At 33.7% G+C, this 15149-nt stretch overlaps 1 protein-coding gene across 1 annotated transcript in view; it reads right to left on the bottom strand.

Moving 5' to 3' along the window:
- CCDC148 (coiled-coil domain containing 148) overlaps nucleotides 1-15149 on the bottom strand; it is a 277956-nt gene that overhangs the window by 125475 nt on the left and 137332 nt on the right. The window contains exons 11-12 of the mRNA XM_078147022.1: nucleotides 11506-11644; nucleotides 9415-9606 (exon numbers count right to left, since the gene is read on the bottom strand). Of these exons, the coding sequence (XP_078003148.1) occupies nucleotides 9415-9606; nucleotides 11506-11644 (331 nt within the window). The remainder of the gene's footprint in view (nucleotides 1-9414; nucleotides 9607-11505; nucleotides 11645-15149) is intronic.

Below are 15149 nucleotides of genomic sequence, written 5' to 3'. Positions count from 1 at the left end.
GAGAGAAAAGAGCCAAAGAGACTCCAAGATCTTCAGTCTGGGTAACTTAAGAAAGTGGTATCACCAACAGAAACAGAAAAGTTAATAGGAAGGGTAGGTTTAGGGACAAAATAATGGATTCTGCTTTGGACATGCTGAATTTGAGATGATAGTATAATTTCCAAATGCATGTGGGAGTGGAGCTCAGAGAGATTAGGGCTCAAGAAAAATTTTAGAAGTCAGCCACATAGAAGTAATGATTGAAGCCATGAGAGTGGATGAGGTTGGTAAATCATGAGAGGTAGTAGGTTGCAATGGAAAGAGCTCCAGATTTGAATCAGAAGGGCTAGGTTCAAATTGTATCTCCTGCCATCACTAGTTAGATAAAAATGAGAAAGTCACTTATGTAAAGCTCTTTGTGAAAAAGAACAGACATGAAAAACAAATGTTACATATTATTATCATCTTACAAAGACCAAGAAGGAAATATTTGATAAGAGACTTTCTGTTCTGTAATTTCTCATAGACCTCTGTTTAAACCTAACTTTATATGTCCCACATTTTCAAAAGATAGTGCGTATTAAGATCATGCAACAGATCATTGCCCTTAAGAATCATATAATCTAATATGGGGTATTAGGTAAATTAGAAAAGATATATTCAAAAGATGTGCCCAAAAATATTGATCAATGTCCACCTACATAGAGGCCCCTAGTGACAGTCCATAAAGATCTGTTCTTGGCTCTGGTCCAGTAATTGCGTTTCGTTTTGTTTGTTTGTTTTTAATGAATAATGAATTAATGAATCAACAATGAATTAATCAATCAACAAACATTTACTGTTTTTTTGTACCTGGCACTATAGAAGCAAAAACGAAAATGAAAAAATGTTTGCCCTCAAGGAACTTACATTCTCTCTCAATATTAACATATATAAATATAAACAAAATAAATGCAAGTTAGTTTTTGAAGGGAGAGTATTAACAGCTAGAGGGATTAGAAAAAGCTTTATTTAAAAGGTAGTATGAACTTGAAGCTTGAAGGAAGGGAATCCAAGAGAGGGAAGTGAGGAGAGGAAGCATTCCAAACATGAGCAGCTAATACATAGTGTGAAGGCATGAAAGTGGGAGATGGGGTGGCATGTGTGAGAAATAGCAAGATGGCCAGGCTGACCAGACCATAGAGTACAAGATGGGAAATACTTACCTTATAATGACACTGGAAAGGAGGTTAGGCCAACAATGTCATTGGTATAAGGAAAACCTAGATGAGGAAACTCCCTGTGCCAACACTGGCTATCAAGATGAAAGCGAATTATAATCTTAGAGAGTTGACTAGAGGACCGAGATGTTAAACGAATTGCCTAAGGTCACACAGCCAGCATATGTAAGACGTAGGACTTGGATTTAGGTGTTCCTGGCCCCAAGGTACTATCCCTATCTACTATGCAACCCTACCTTTTCTAATCTTAATTAGATTATATTGAGTACAGGAGTGATTTATGCTTAAAGAGAATCTCCTTGGCAGCTGTGGAGGATGGATTGGAGGAGCAGAGAGAGCCAAGAAAAAACGACTGCAGTAGTTCAGATGGGAGATGATGGTGGCTTGTGTGATCAAGAGAAGGGGTAAGATAGGTGAGATATTGTGGAAGGAGAAATGACAAAGGTCCATATAGTCAAAGCTATGGTTTTTCCAGTGGCAATATAAGACTGTGAGAGTTGGACTATAAGGAAAGCTGAATGCCTCAAAAGCAACACTTTTGAATTGTGGAGACTACTTTTGAGAGTCCCTTGGACAGCAAGGAAGTCAAATTAGTCAATATTTAAATAAATTAATTCTGGCTATTCCCTGGAAGGTCAAATACTGAAGCTGAAGCTTAACTACTTTAGCCACATAATGAAAAGATGGTACTCATTGGAAAAGACCCTGATGTTGGGAAAGATTGAAGGCAAAAGAAAAAGGAGATGGCAGAAGACGAGATGAATAGATAGTATCATGTAAACAATGAATATGAACTTGGACAGACTTTGAGAGATAGTAGAGGATAGAAGGCCTCAAGTTCTGTGGTCCATGGAGTCACAAAGAGTTGGACATGACTGAAGAGAAAATGGACTTTGTATACTCCACAGGGTGAATCTAAGGACCAAGGGTAGAAGTTATTGACATTAAGAGTTTAGGCTCAAATGCTAGGGACCTCAAGCCTCTGCTGCAGTGGCTGTCCTGGGGGAAGGCAAAACCTCAATACGGAGATGTCATATAAGCATCAGACAGCTTCATATGGATACTCTTGCATCCCAAGCGGACTCCCTTTGTTAGTATTGGTGATCCTTGTTCTTTGGCTGACTGCTCCTAGAACTTCAGTTAGGTACAACCAGTGACAGCTCTAACTTCCATTTTTAGAAGTGAATAGAAATGCAGGCACAGTTTTTAGGTGTCTGATACATCTGATCACACTCCTCAGGAAGGAACAGAAAAATATTCACAAAGGCTGAAGGGGCCCATTCTCCCCAAGAGACTGTAGCTGTTTCCAAATATAACTAGGGTTTGGCGCTTACAATCTGGCTTCAACCTATGTTTCTGAACTTATTTCCTATTTCTCCCTCTCACATAGTCTACATTCCAGACAAAAAGGCCTGCTTGCTCTTCTCCATACATGACTTTCTGTCTCCCACCTCCACATCTTTGTAGAGAGTAAGACCGATGTCTCTTGTTCTGGGCACTGTGCTTTGGTGAAAGCATCCTAAGATAGCACTCACTTTTTTGACTGTCATGTTACCATTGGCCCATATTGAGCTTGCAACTCACTAAAATACCCAGGATATTTTCATGCAACCTGTGGTTTAGCCAAACTGTTTCCATCCTATACTTGTGCAGTTAATTTTTTATCCCCAAGTATAAAATTTTATATTTCAATTTATTAAATTTCTCATTGACTTTGGCCCATTGTTTAAGTCCATAGGTGAATCTTTTTTGATCTGCCATTCAGTATGTTAGCTATCCTTCCCTGAATTTAAATTCTCTGTGACTTGGTTTCCCTATTTATAAATTTGAGGCTAATATCATCCTGGTTAGCACAGAGGAGTGTTTTCATTGGCCAAAAACCCCATATTTAAAAGCATTTTGAAGGAGTAATTTTATGACAAAAGATAATACAAGACTGTTTAGAGAAAATAAAAGGCATTTTACAAATGCAATATAAAATGATTATTAATTTTCATGGCTACATGGCATAATTCAAATATGTTTCTATTCTAGTGTATCATTTTTGAAAGAAGAGGGAGACATTCTATTTACTCTGGCTTATTTCTCATGAAATCATCTTTTCAATATTAGCCCTTCTTTATGCCATCAATTGAAGGAATTCATGAGAACAATGGAATATAGCAGTTCTTTGGCTTTTTGAAGTCTCTTTTCTTAAATTCCTGTCAATCCAGTTTTATAATCAAAATACATTCTTTTGAGACTTAAGATGACAGCTGGAAGCCAGTTGGTATATTCATTGTAAAAGGTTGTTGATGGAAAAAATTTAAATTGAAAAAATCTCCAGGGAAATCATATTGCTTTGGAAAAATGTAAGTATTAACAAGATTTGAGTTTTTTGGGTTTTTTGTTTTTTTTAAGATGACAGTATGCAATGAGCTTTTCCTTCCCTCTGTCCTCCTTTGAAAAACATATTCAATACTGATATATATGTTCTTAAATTGTGCCTACTCCTACCAAAAATATTTTTCTAATATTACTCATGATCAATATGTTTCAAAATTAATATGCTTTCCTATAGTCACAGAAGGCTTTCATTTATAAAAGAAGATACCTAATTTGGGAACAGTGTACAGTCTTTGAACCCTAGATATGTTCTATAAGTAAATTTTATTTTTTCAATTAAAAATTCAAATGTAAGATACTGACATGTATATATACATATATAATAGCAAAGTATCCACATTAAAAGTGAAGCCTTTGTAATGGACTAGGTCAGAAAGAATAAATAGGTAGAAGTTACTAAATTTGCATTGCAAATTATGTCATTATATGTCAGCAGATTTTTAGACTGAGCATAGAATGTCAAACTGGATGAGCTGAAATCATGCTTAGAGACACAAAAGATATTTCTATCATCACTGGAAAGGACATTCTTTTCACCATTTCAAATAAATTAATGAATTAAGTAGAAGTCAACCTGGTCAGTGATGCACAGATTACCATGGAGCTAGGAGGAACCTTGGGAAAATACCTTAAAGGTCAGACTAACTATCACCATTTAGAATTGTACATTAGAAATGTAATTGTTTCAGAAATTGTGTTTCTTGTAAACAGACAAAACTGGACAAATACTGTAATAGATACTCATCGATGGCAAAGTTCCCTCCAGCATTTCAGGTCACAGCTCATCCATCCCTATCTATCCTATGTGACTCTTTGTCAACAATCTCCCAAAGTATGCTTTTACCTAAAGTGCTCATGGTCATGGTTGCTTTCTCTACATTGTAATTATACTAGTCAAGAACATTAGCTGGCCATCAGTTATCCTTGTTACATCAGTTATCCCTGCATCCCGTCTTCCTTTTTAATCATAATTTCTTTGATCAGATATATTTTACTTCTGTTCTTTTCTTAGTTCTTTTTATTTGTCGCAATCTGCTCACATACACCAAACACCTCATCATTGTCCCATGACCAGTACTATTTTAAATTATTCAGAATGGTAAAATTCCATGACTTAGAGATATGCAATGAGCCAGTAGAATACGGGTATTTAAAAAAGATGGGCCTCTTTTTTAGGGAGAAGTTTGGGATCATCAAAGGAGCTATGAAGTTTTCCAAAAGCAATACAACCCATTTAGTTCTGGGCCCGATTCTTTTTCCATTTTTAGCACATGACCAAGATCTATATATACATATATGTATATATCATATACACACATATATACTACATGTATTAATATACATATATGTATTAATTACACTGCTTGATTATCAGGCTATATATACATTTAGTGGGTACTTATGTATTGCTTTTTAATCTTTAAGGTCCCTAGGAATCTCCACAAAGGGAAACAGAATTTGAGAGACACTGAAAGGTAAAATGCCCCAGTTCTCTCTAGGAAAGAGAAAGAACAGGGAAAGATTTGCTGCCTTAAAACTGCCCTACATTAGGCAGCTGTATGATAGGCTAGAGGGTAATATGAGATATGTATATAGATCTGTGGAATTGAGTCACTTCTTTATATTGCTCTTGAGATTTTGACGCCCTTATCACTATATAGTGATATATATGGAGGGTAGGCAATCAGTGGCTACTGTTAGATTCAGATTTGCTTATCACCATCCAGGTATCTATAGGTTTGCAACAGCTTCCACTGGATTGCACTAGAGCAGCCAGGATGGTAGCTGTGGAAGCTACTACTGCTAAGGTCTGAGACTCGTATCAGATGATGACTGAGACCAGCACTAGGGAGGCTGAGACCTTGAAGCGGTACTGGAACCAGAGCACAAAGAGAGAGGACTCCAACTCTGGAGGCCAGAGAATACCATCAGCTGGTGAGCAAGGAAGGGAAATTAGATTTTTTTCCCTACTGCTTTCCCCCAGCTTTCCCTCATCATATGCTGTGTCCTGGAACTGAAATTAAAGTCATAGACCTCTTCCCACATTCCTTTTAAGTAAGTGGCAGATATGAGTGGTTTAAGAATTTCCTTCTACCACTTCTGAAGAGCTGAAAGGGTAATTAGGAGAAGGTTTATGAGATAATGGAGGTAGACGGCTCCCTTTAAGCACATTTAAATTATTCCTTTCATTTTTGCTAAGTTCAATAAATTGATACCATAGTGTGTTGAATATCTGAGTCCTGTGAATGCAAAGATCTGTCACAAGAGGACAACCTAGATATGGGGTGAGAGTTTCAGAGTGTTAAAATTTGTATTTTCTAAAATGCTTTGAATAATATTCTATGTTACCTTCTAGGTAACTCCAAAATGGCCAAAAGTGGGGAAACAGTTAAAGCACTTGCAAGCTGAACTGAGTGCCCTCTGGTGGCAAATGGGGCTACTGCAACTTTTAGGAAAGCTATCATTTGTAAGTTAGAGAGGAACTGACATAGCTATTGGGCTCCTGGCTCAAAGAGCACACTCCCTCATGGATAATGCAGATATTGCACTCCCTCACAGGATAATTAATATAGTGACAAGCTGCCTTTCTGCAGACAGTGATATATATGGAGGGTAGGCAATCAGTGGCTACTGTCAGATTCAGATTTGCTGATCACCATCCAGGCATCTATGGGATAGCAACAGTTTCCGCTGGATTGCACTAGAGCAGCCAGGATGGTAGCTGTGGAAGCTACTACTGCTAAGGCCTGAGACTCCTATCAGATGATGACTGAGACCAGCACTAGGGAGGTGTATGTTGATTTGGATTGCTTACACATAACATACAGCCAGAAGTATTTCAAGGTCTTACAAACAGGTAACTAAAAAAGTTACATAGAGCAAACCATAATGACTACCCTGGACTCTTACTACAAATTACCTGATGCAAATATTTTGCATAAACACTGAATTGAGTTGGTCAATGTAGGCCAAAAAAAGTTCTATTAAAGAGCTATAAAATTATTAGGAGTAAATTTAAAATGTTTGCTGAATCCATTTTTTGTACACAGTTCATGTAATATATTCTTAGAAAATGTCACATTCCAAAATTATAATATATTATATGCAAAAAAAGTTCCTTTGAGAGTCTAGATTATGACAATGACTACTACATATCTCTGTGATTCAGAATCATACCTATTGAATCTTGAGGTTTTTTCCCACCAAAAATTTTATAAGTATCAATGAATACGCTAAGCATATTAGCATAACATTCTGAGATTTTCTTCCTATTCCAATGTAGGAATGTGAAACAGTTTTTTTTTAATTTGGGTTTTTGGTTTGGTTTACTTTCTTTTTCTTTCTTTCTTTTTCCTTTTTCCTTTTTTTTTTTTTGGCAGGGGAGCTCTAGTAACCAACTGCCTACTCAGACAAAGGATTACTTTGAAAGCAATATTATGTGAAGTTATGCATTGTTTTGTTTATTTGTTTTACACAGAAACTGAAAAAAATATAATCCAAGTAAATTGTCCCTTGGGTCACCAATACAGATCAGCAGCTAGACCATAAATTATGTTTTACAGAGTTGCTTGGGGCACTGAAAGTTTAAGTATGTATCAGAGACAAGACTGAACTCAGTTTTACATGGTTACAAAGCTGTCATTCTATGAACAATGCCTCCTCTTTAATGCTCATTAGTATTTGAATATTACTTAAAGTAACACATGCCATTTCAAAATACTTGCATACAACATATATCTTTTCAATTGCTCCTTTTTATGTAAGTAAAGAAAAAGGCGCAGTTATATAAGATAACATTTTTATGGCACTCTGAAGTTCAGATATTTGATTCTTCTCTAAATGTCTCCTATAAGATTCTCTCTCTCTCTCTTTCTCTCTCTCTTTCTCTCACTATTATTCAACACATTCTTTCCCTACTTTGTCTCAAACTGAAAAGTGAAGTCTCTAGTAAATGACTCAAAACCTGGTAAAAACAAATTGCAAAATATGGAACAATATAAAATTTGGCATTTGTCATCATAAGCCCTAAAAAATTTTTCTCAGGTTAAGTCCATAATAAAAGTACAACAATTAAGATTCATTGGATTATGGTCATTCAGGAAATTTTGTTACATTTAAGAACACTGTAATAGATGCTAAAGATGATAAAGCTCTTATACCCAAGGGATACGTAGGGAATTAATTGAAATATATAGCAATATGAGACATTCCCCCCCCCATAGATAAATCTTCCAAGGATAAAGAGGCAGTTTTCAAAAGAAGAAAAGCAAGCTATCAATGGCCATATGAAACAATACCCAAATCTCTGATAAGAGAACTGTAATTTAAAACAACTCTGAGGTTCCATCAGATTGGCAAAGATAACAAAAAAATAAAATGACAGTTGTTGGATGAATTAGTCCAGCTATTCTGAAATGTAACTTGGAAATATAATCAAAAAGTCACTAAAGTGTTCATATCTACCCTTTAACCTACCAATACCATTACTAGGAATAAGCCACAGAGAGATAAACGAAAGTAGGAGAAGACCCACACATGACAGTAAATTTATGGCAGCACTTGTGTTATACTAAAGAAAAATAGGAGATCTGCTTTCAAAGAGCTCACAGTCTAATGAAACTGAACACATGCAACAACAACAAAATATATATATATATATATATATGTATATATGTGTGTGTGTGTGTGTGTGTATATATATATATATATATAGATAGATATAGATATATATATATATATAGATATGTTATTTCATTGCTGATGGAGCTGTGAATTGGTTCAACAATTCTAGAAGATAATTTGGAATATCTTTTGACCCAGAGATCTCATTACTGGACTTATACTCAAAGGAGTTTAAAGACACTAAAAAAAGACCCATATATAAAAAAACCCTCATATTACCTCCACTGTAATAACAAAAAAGGGAAACAAAAATGTGTGCCCTACAATTGGCTAATAATTGATCAAACTATAATATATGAATGTGATGGAAAATTATTGTACCATGAGGGATGGCAAATAACTCAAATAAACCTGGTTAGATCTCTTGGTCTTTTGATTATATGATATGATATCTATTATATGATATGATATCTATTATACTGTTAGCACACCTGCTAGAAGAGAGGAAATCACCAAAGTAGATGATTTGAAAAATGACACTAAGCCTTTTTCAGCCTCTATGGTTAAATGGAAGAGACAAGATTACCTGTAACCAGACTTTGCTGCATTGATTAGTGAAGTAAATCACACCAAAACTGCTGAAATGATGACTACCACAAAGATTTCCTCTAGGATAATACCAAAGGGAGAGGAGCATGAAATATTACCTGTGGATATCTGCAGTACCATTACTAAGTAGTAAAGCCACCCTCCCCACCTGTGGCCAGTCTCCCAGATAATGTATTTATATGGCTTTCAATAATCTATGAACCACAACACATTGGAAAAATGTATAATTTGAGGAATTCATGACAAAAGTGAGGATTTCCTATATTTGTCAGCTGGAGGTCTTGCCTCCAAAGTCAGGGATGTTTACCTGCTTGATTCTATGCCTTTCTATAAGTGCCTCCAAATTACATTACACTCTGGGACCATCAAGATTGATTTCAGTGATTCTGGGATTCCAGTGACTGATTAATATTGGGGAAATTTCAATAATTGATTAATATCTAGATCCTCCCACATCTCCACTGCTATCTGCTCTTAGAGGCATGCTAGAGAAGTGAGTTTTACTATTGGTTTCAAACAAAGAAAAGAAAGTAGCTATTCAAAGAACCACTTAGACAGAAGACATCTTCTATAAAATGTCCTACCTTTTCTTTCAGACAGCACAGAGTTCCAGTTGTTTTTTTCTGTCTTGGGCTAATATGGACTCCATTTCATAAGCAGTACATGCTTCTGCAATAGTTGTTATAGCTTTTTGTATAAAATCTTTCTTATCCTTAGTCCAATTTAATAAGAAAATTCTTTTCTGATCCCTGGTTAAACAATATTGGTTCCAGTATTTCTCATGTGTAACCTAAAAAGGAAGTCACTGAATATTAATGTTTTATAATTATGAAAAGTACGTTACATTTGACAAGTCATTATTGCTTGAATTATGTTGATAAGAAAAGTCAAAGAAAATATAAAGATTTTCTTCAGAGCAGAAAGCAATTTTTGTATAACAATCAGTCTTTTATGTAGTTAGTTGTTCTGATGGGGACAGCAAATGCCTAAACCTTTTTCTTTGTTACAATAGGGGATCGCTTGGTGAAGCAGGGAGGGAAATGGATAATATTGGGAAATGACTGTGAAGTTTATACAAAAAGCACCAGTGAAAAAATAAAGAGAAAAATCATACCCTTTATATCAGGACAAATCATCATATTTTCTTAAATTTAGTCAGTTTTTATAATATATCACAATTATAAGTACTTATCAGAGCAGTTCTATACTTTCCAAATGAAAGATGGAGACTTGAGACATTCACATTTTCAAAAAGCAAGATAATTCCTGTTTAGTAGCTCTCTGTCTGAACATTTTAGACAAGAGCAAATTTTGCATTAAAATATCTAAATAACCAGGCCAATTCTTTACTTCTTTTGCCATTGTAGCCTGGGCCTCTGAGTTTTCAGACGTTTGTTTAACACATGAGCAAGGTGTAAAAGTAGATGAGCAAACAGAGAAGAGAAACAAGGCCTTGAAACAACTACTTCATTTCTTGGTGGATAAGTATACAATGAACAGATTGTAGCTTCACAAAAATAAAAGGCATTCTAATATGAATTTATATTTTTAATTCTGACAACTAAAATCCAACTGTTCTGTTAACTTGTTAGCTTCGATCCACAAAACCTCAAATAGGCTTATTTAGCACCTGCCAAACATTTTGAAAGGAAGCAGACATGATTCTGAAAAGAATGATAAGGTACTTAAGACTTAAATAGAATTCATAGTTAATATTAGGTAAACACAAAAACCAAAAAGAAACTAGTAAATATGAATTAATCTATTGGGGAAAAAAAGAGATCATACATGGATAGTAAGAAAGGTACAAAAATTGGAAAAGAAAGAACATCATTTAGTTTTCTAAAAAAACAAGTATTTATTAAATCCTTCCTATTAATACAGCACTAATAGTTTTCCTTAGAGATATGTCTACGATATTTGGAAACCCAAACCTTAATATACAATGTTTTCATTCAAAACATTTACGAAGTAGCTGCTATGCCCGATGCAGTCCTGGGGGAAGGATAGAAACAAATTTAAATCATACATGGCCCTTGCATTCAAGAATTATGCTCTTCTATGGTGAAGTGACAAAAGAGAGATAGAGAGAGAGACAGACAGAAAAAGGAGAGAAGCAGAGACAGAGAGATGATAGAGAGCTAGACAGATGGATAAGATAGATAATTAAAATAACATCAATGTATTTGCCCATTTTTACTTCAAATTTCTGGACGAATCTCTGAAATTGAATACTCTTCTTCAGAAACCAAGCTTAAAAGCCCAAAGATTAAAAAAGGAAATGTAAAGTATATATTTAGTTATCATTATTAAGTATAAAAACCCAATAAACAAGACTAAGAATAATGAAGAATTTATCTATAAACTTGTAACAACCATTGCAGAAACCTGTTGTATTCATGAAATGAGATACATTGAATTTATCATTGCTGGGATTATTCTGTAGCTTTGCTAGAAGGAAGTCCTTTACAAACAAGTATCTTTATAAAGATGTAATAATTCATCAAGAACAGGAATGATAATAATGATTACATAAGACTGTACAATAGTAGCCATATCATTCTAAATGTTTACCTTCTTTAGACTCTATGAGCTAAATTATTCCCAAAAGGTCACTTTAAACAAGGCTTTTGTGTTGAATATATGATTTTTTTCTAATAAACTTCTTAGTACTCAAAATAGCACTCACCAGATCATGCCTAGATTTGTGAGGCAAATACTTCTGTAACATATCCAAATACAAAGTTCTTCTTCCCTGAATATCTTTTGGATACTGATCGACAACTGCCTGGTAAATCCATTGATCTTCTTCATTCAACTCAAAGTTCCTAAAGGCAATAAAAATGCCAAAGCCCATTATTTTAACAAGGTTGGATTAAGCAGTGCTGTGGACAATATACTTAGCAATTTTGAGAATTTTCATGCAATTTATAATGGATAATAAATATACTCTAACTAAGCATAATTAATTAAACTCAGCAAAAATCTAAATTCTAATTAAAATGGAGGTGCTTTAGCCCCAACTTCGATCATGACCTGAGTTTCAACCAATAATTTAAAGAAAATGGAATTGCATCCACAACAAATAATTTACATGCTAACAAACCTGAAAATTTAAAGGAAATGGAAGATTACCTACAAAAATATACTCCAACCAACAAAACAGAAAACATAGATCTTTAAAAAACTCTATCTAAGAATGCAGGAAAATAAGCACCTTAATTCACTACTAGTAGAACTGTGAATTGGTCCAGCCATTCTAGAAAGGAATATGGAACTATACTCAGAAAGTTACTAAATTGTGCATATCCTCTGTCATAGTAATACCATGGCAGGCCTATACCCCCAAAATATAAAATAAAGAGGAAAAAAAGCATATCTGCAAAAGTATTCATAGCAATTCCTTTTTGGAGTGGCAAAGAAGTGGAAATTAAAATGATGTTCATCAACTGAGGAATGATTGAACAAATTGTTTTATGAGAATACAATGGAACATCATTGTACCATAAGAAATGATGAAAAAGATGGTTTCAGAGAAACCTAAGGAGATATATACGAATTGTTGCAAAGTGAAATAAGCAAAACAAGCAGAAAAATGATACAATAATAATATTTCTAAGACAAACAACTATGAAAGACTTAAAAACTCTGATCAATTCAATGACCCACCATGATTCCAAGAGATCAATGACCACAACCTGACAGAGATGCAGAATAGGACACAGATTTTTTTTTAATATGGCCAATATGGGAATGTGTTTTGCTTTACTTTGCATATTTCTGACAAAAATATTTCTTCAAAGATAGGGGAATGAGATGGGGAGAGCAAATAAATCTTTAATTGAAAATTTTAAATTAGAAAAAAATGCAAAGAAACTAATTGGAATAACTAATAGCTACCATAATGTATCAGGAAACAAAATAAATTCACAAATATCATCAGCATTTCATATAGCAATAATAAAATCTATAAAGAAATGAAAGAAAAAGAAATACCATCAAAATAACTACCAAATGAATAAAATATATGGGAGCCAATCTGCCAAGACACTCAAAATGTATAAATACAATTAAACATTTTTTACAGAAATAAAAATAATTAATTGGAGTGATGTTCATCACTTATGTTTGGGTCACTCCAAATAACAAAAGTTATGATATTTCTTAAATAAATTTATAGATGTAATGATTTACCAATGAAACTATCAAAGGACACTTTGTAGAACAATGCAAAATGATAGCAAAATAAATTTACATAAAGAAAAAAACTATTGTCTCCAGAAAAATAATGGAAAAAAGTAATACTGAAAGGGGAATAGAAATTCTAGACCTCAAACTATATTACAATGAAGTAATCATGAAAATATATTGGTACTTATTGAAAAATAGACACATAAATGTACAGAACAAACCAGATAAACAAGAATCAGAAACAAATTAATTTAACATCCAAGTGGTGGATAAGTCCAAGAATATAAATTACTTGGGGAAGGATCTCTTATTCAAAAAAAAATTCTGGAAGAACTAGAAAGCATTTTGGCAAACAGGTCAACATCAGTGTTTTACAACAAAACCACCAAGTATGTACCAGAGCCAGCTCGAACTGGCTTCTGATAACTGATGGTTAAATTTTTATTATAAGCATTTGTACCTCAGAAACTGGTAAATGCAACAAATCAGGGCTTGATTTATTATTTTGTTAATTGATTAGACTTAAAGTGATGGAGAATATGTAACTAATGCAGATTAAATTTAAAAGCGTGTCATGTGTATTTTTTTCAGAGCCAATTGTTACACACTTACCAGCACATCCTGTACATCACAATAAGTTCCAAAAGGATATAAGCCTAAATATAAAAGCTTACATGATGAAAAATAAATCAGAAAAAACATCAGGATGTATCTTTCACAACTATTGCTAAGGGGAGAATTCTTAACCAAACAAGGGAAAGAGTGTCTAATAAAAGAAAAAAATAAATAATTATGATTACATGAAAAGTAAATTTTTTTCATGAGTAAAATCAATGTAGTTGGATTAGAAGGGGAACTATTAATTGCAAAAATTTTTGTATCTATTATCTTTAACATGAGGATATGAAAGATGTATAAAGAAATAACATAAATATAAATAGCAAGAGCCATTCCCCAATAGATAAGAGGTATGAACATACAGTTCTCAAGAGAATTTCAATATAGTAACAGTCATATAAAAGATTTCTCCAAATCACTCCTAACAAGAGAAATGCAAATTAAAGCAAATCTTATGTTTCACCTCATACTAAACAAATTTACAAAGGTGACAAAAACAGTGAACACTAGAGGGAATGCAGGAAGACAGGTACATGAATATCCCATCAGTAGAGATATGATATGTTCTAATTATTCTGGAAAACAATTTCAAATTATGCAGGACAAGTCACTAAGGTATTTATACTTTTTGACCCAGATATTCCACTAATAGGTTTATACATCAAGGAGATCAAAAGCACAAAGGTAAGGCCCCATATCTACCAAAATAATCATAGGAACACTTTTAGTGGTACTTAAGAACTAGAATTCTTACACAAAGATCAACTATTCAATAAGAAATGCTGAAAAAACTGCAAAACAGTTTGGGAAAGAGGTCAATTCTACCATCTTACATCACAGGTATGATGTCAGCTCATACTGGCTTCTAAATCCATCAAAGGCAGTGTCCATTAAATAGGAAATAATTAATTGTATCATATGAACATAATGAAATATTATTGTGCGATAGTAAATGATGAAGAGAAGGAATTCAGAAAACGTGGGAAGACTCATATGAATAAAAGTGAAGTGAAGCAAGAAAAATCAGGTAAACAACATATACAATGATTTTTAAAGTATTGAATGAAAACTGAAGCTAAATGCTGTGAATTTATAATGACTAATCCTTTTGCTAAAGAAGAGATGAAGAAATTCACCACCCTAATTTCTTTGAAGAGGTAGGGAATTATGGCTGTGGAAGGTTGGATACATTACCAATAATGGTGGTTATTTATGTTGGTTTTATTAACTGTTCTTCTTTGTCACAAAGCAAGCCTCAGGGAACAAAGGGGACATAACTTGAAATAATGGTAATTTTTTTAAAAGGCATCAATAAAACTTTTTAAATTAATTTTTAAAAAATGAAATTGGGAACACACAAAGTAATTAATTTGTTTTCCTTTCTTTCTTTTCTACACTAAGTGACTTTTTTTTAAAAAAATTATAATTAATTGACTAAATAAATGTTAGAACTTGGAAGACAATGTGTCAAACAGACACGAAAGATATTAGACTATGTCTAAACTGATGAGAAAAAGTTGACAA

Source organism: Phascolarctos cinereus, unplaced genomic scaffold, assembly GCF_003287225.1.
Source record: "Phascolarctos cinereus isolate Bilbo 61053 unplaced genomic scaffold, phaCin_HiC Scaffold_726;HRSCAF=1367, whole genome shotgun sequence".
NCBI classification, from domain to species: Eukaryota; Metazoa; Chordata; class Mammalia; order Diprotodontia; family Phascolarctidae; genus Phascolarctos; species Phascolarctos cinereus.
The sequence above is the reverse complement of the archived record's forward strand: the minus strand, read 5'-3'. Positions and strand labels throughout refer to the sequence as shown.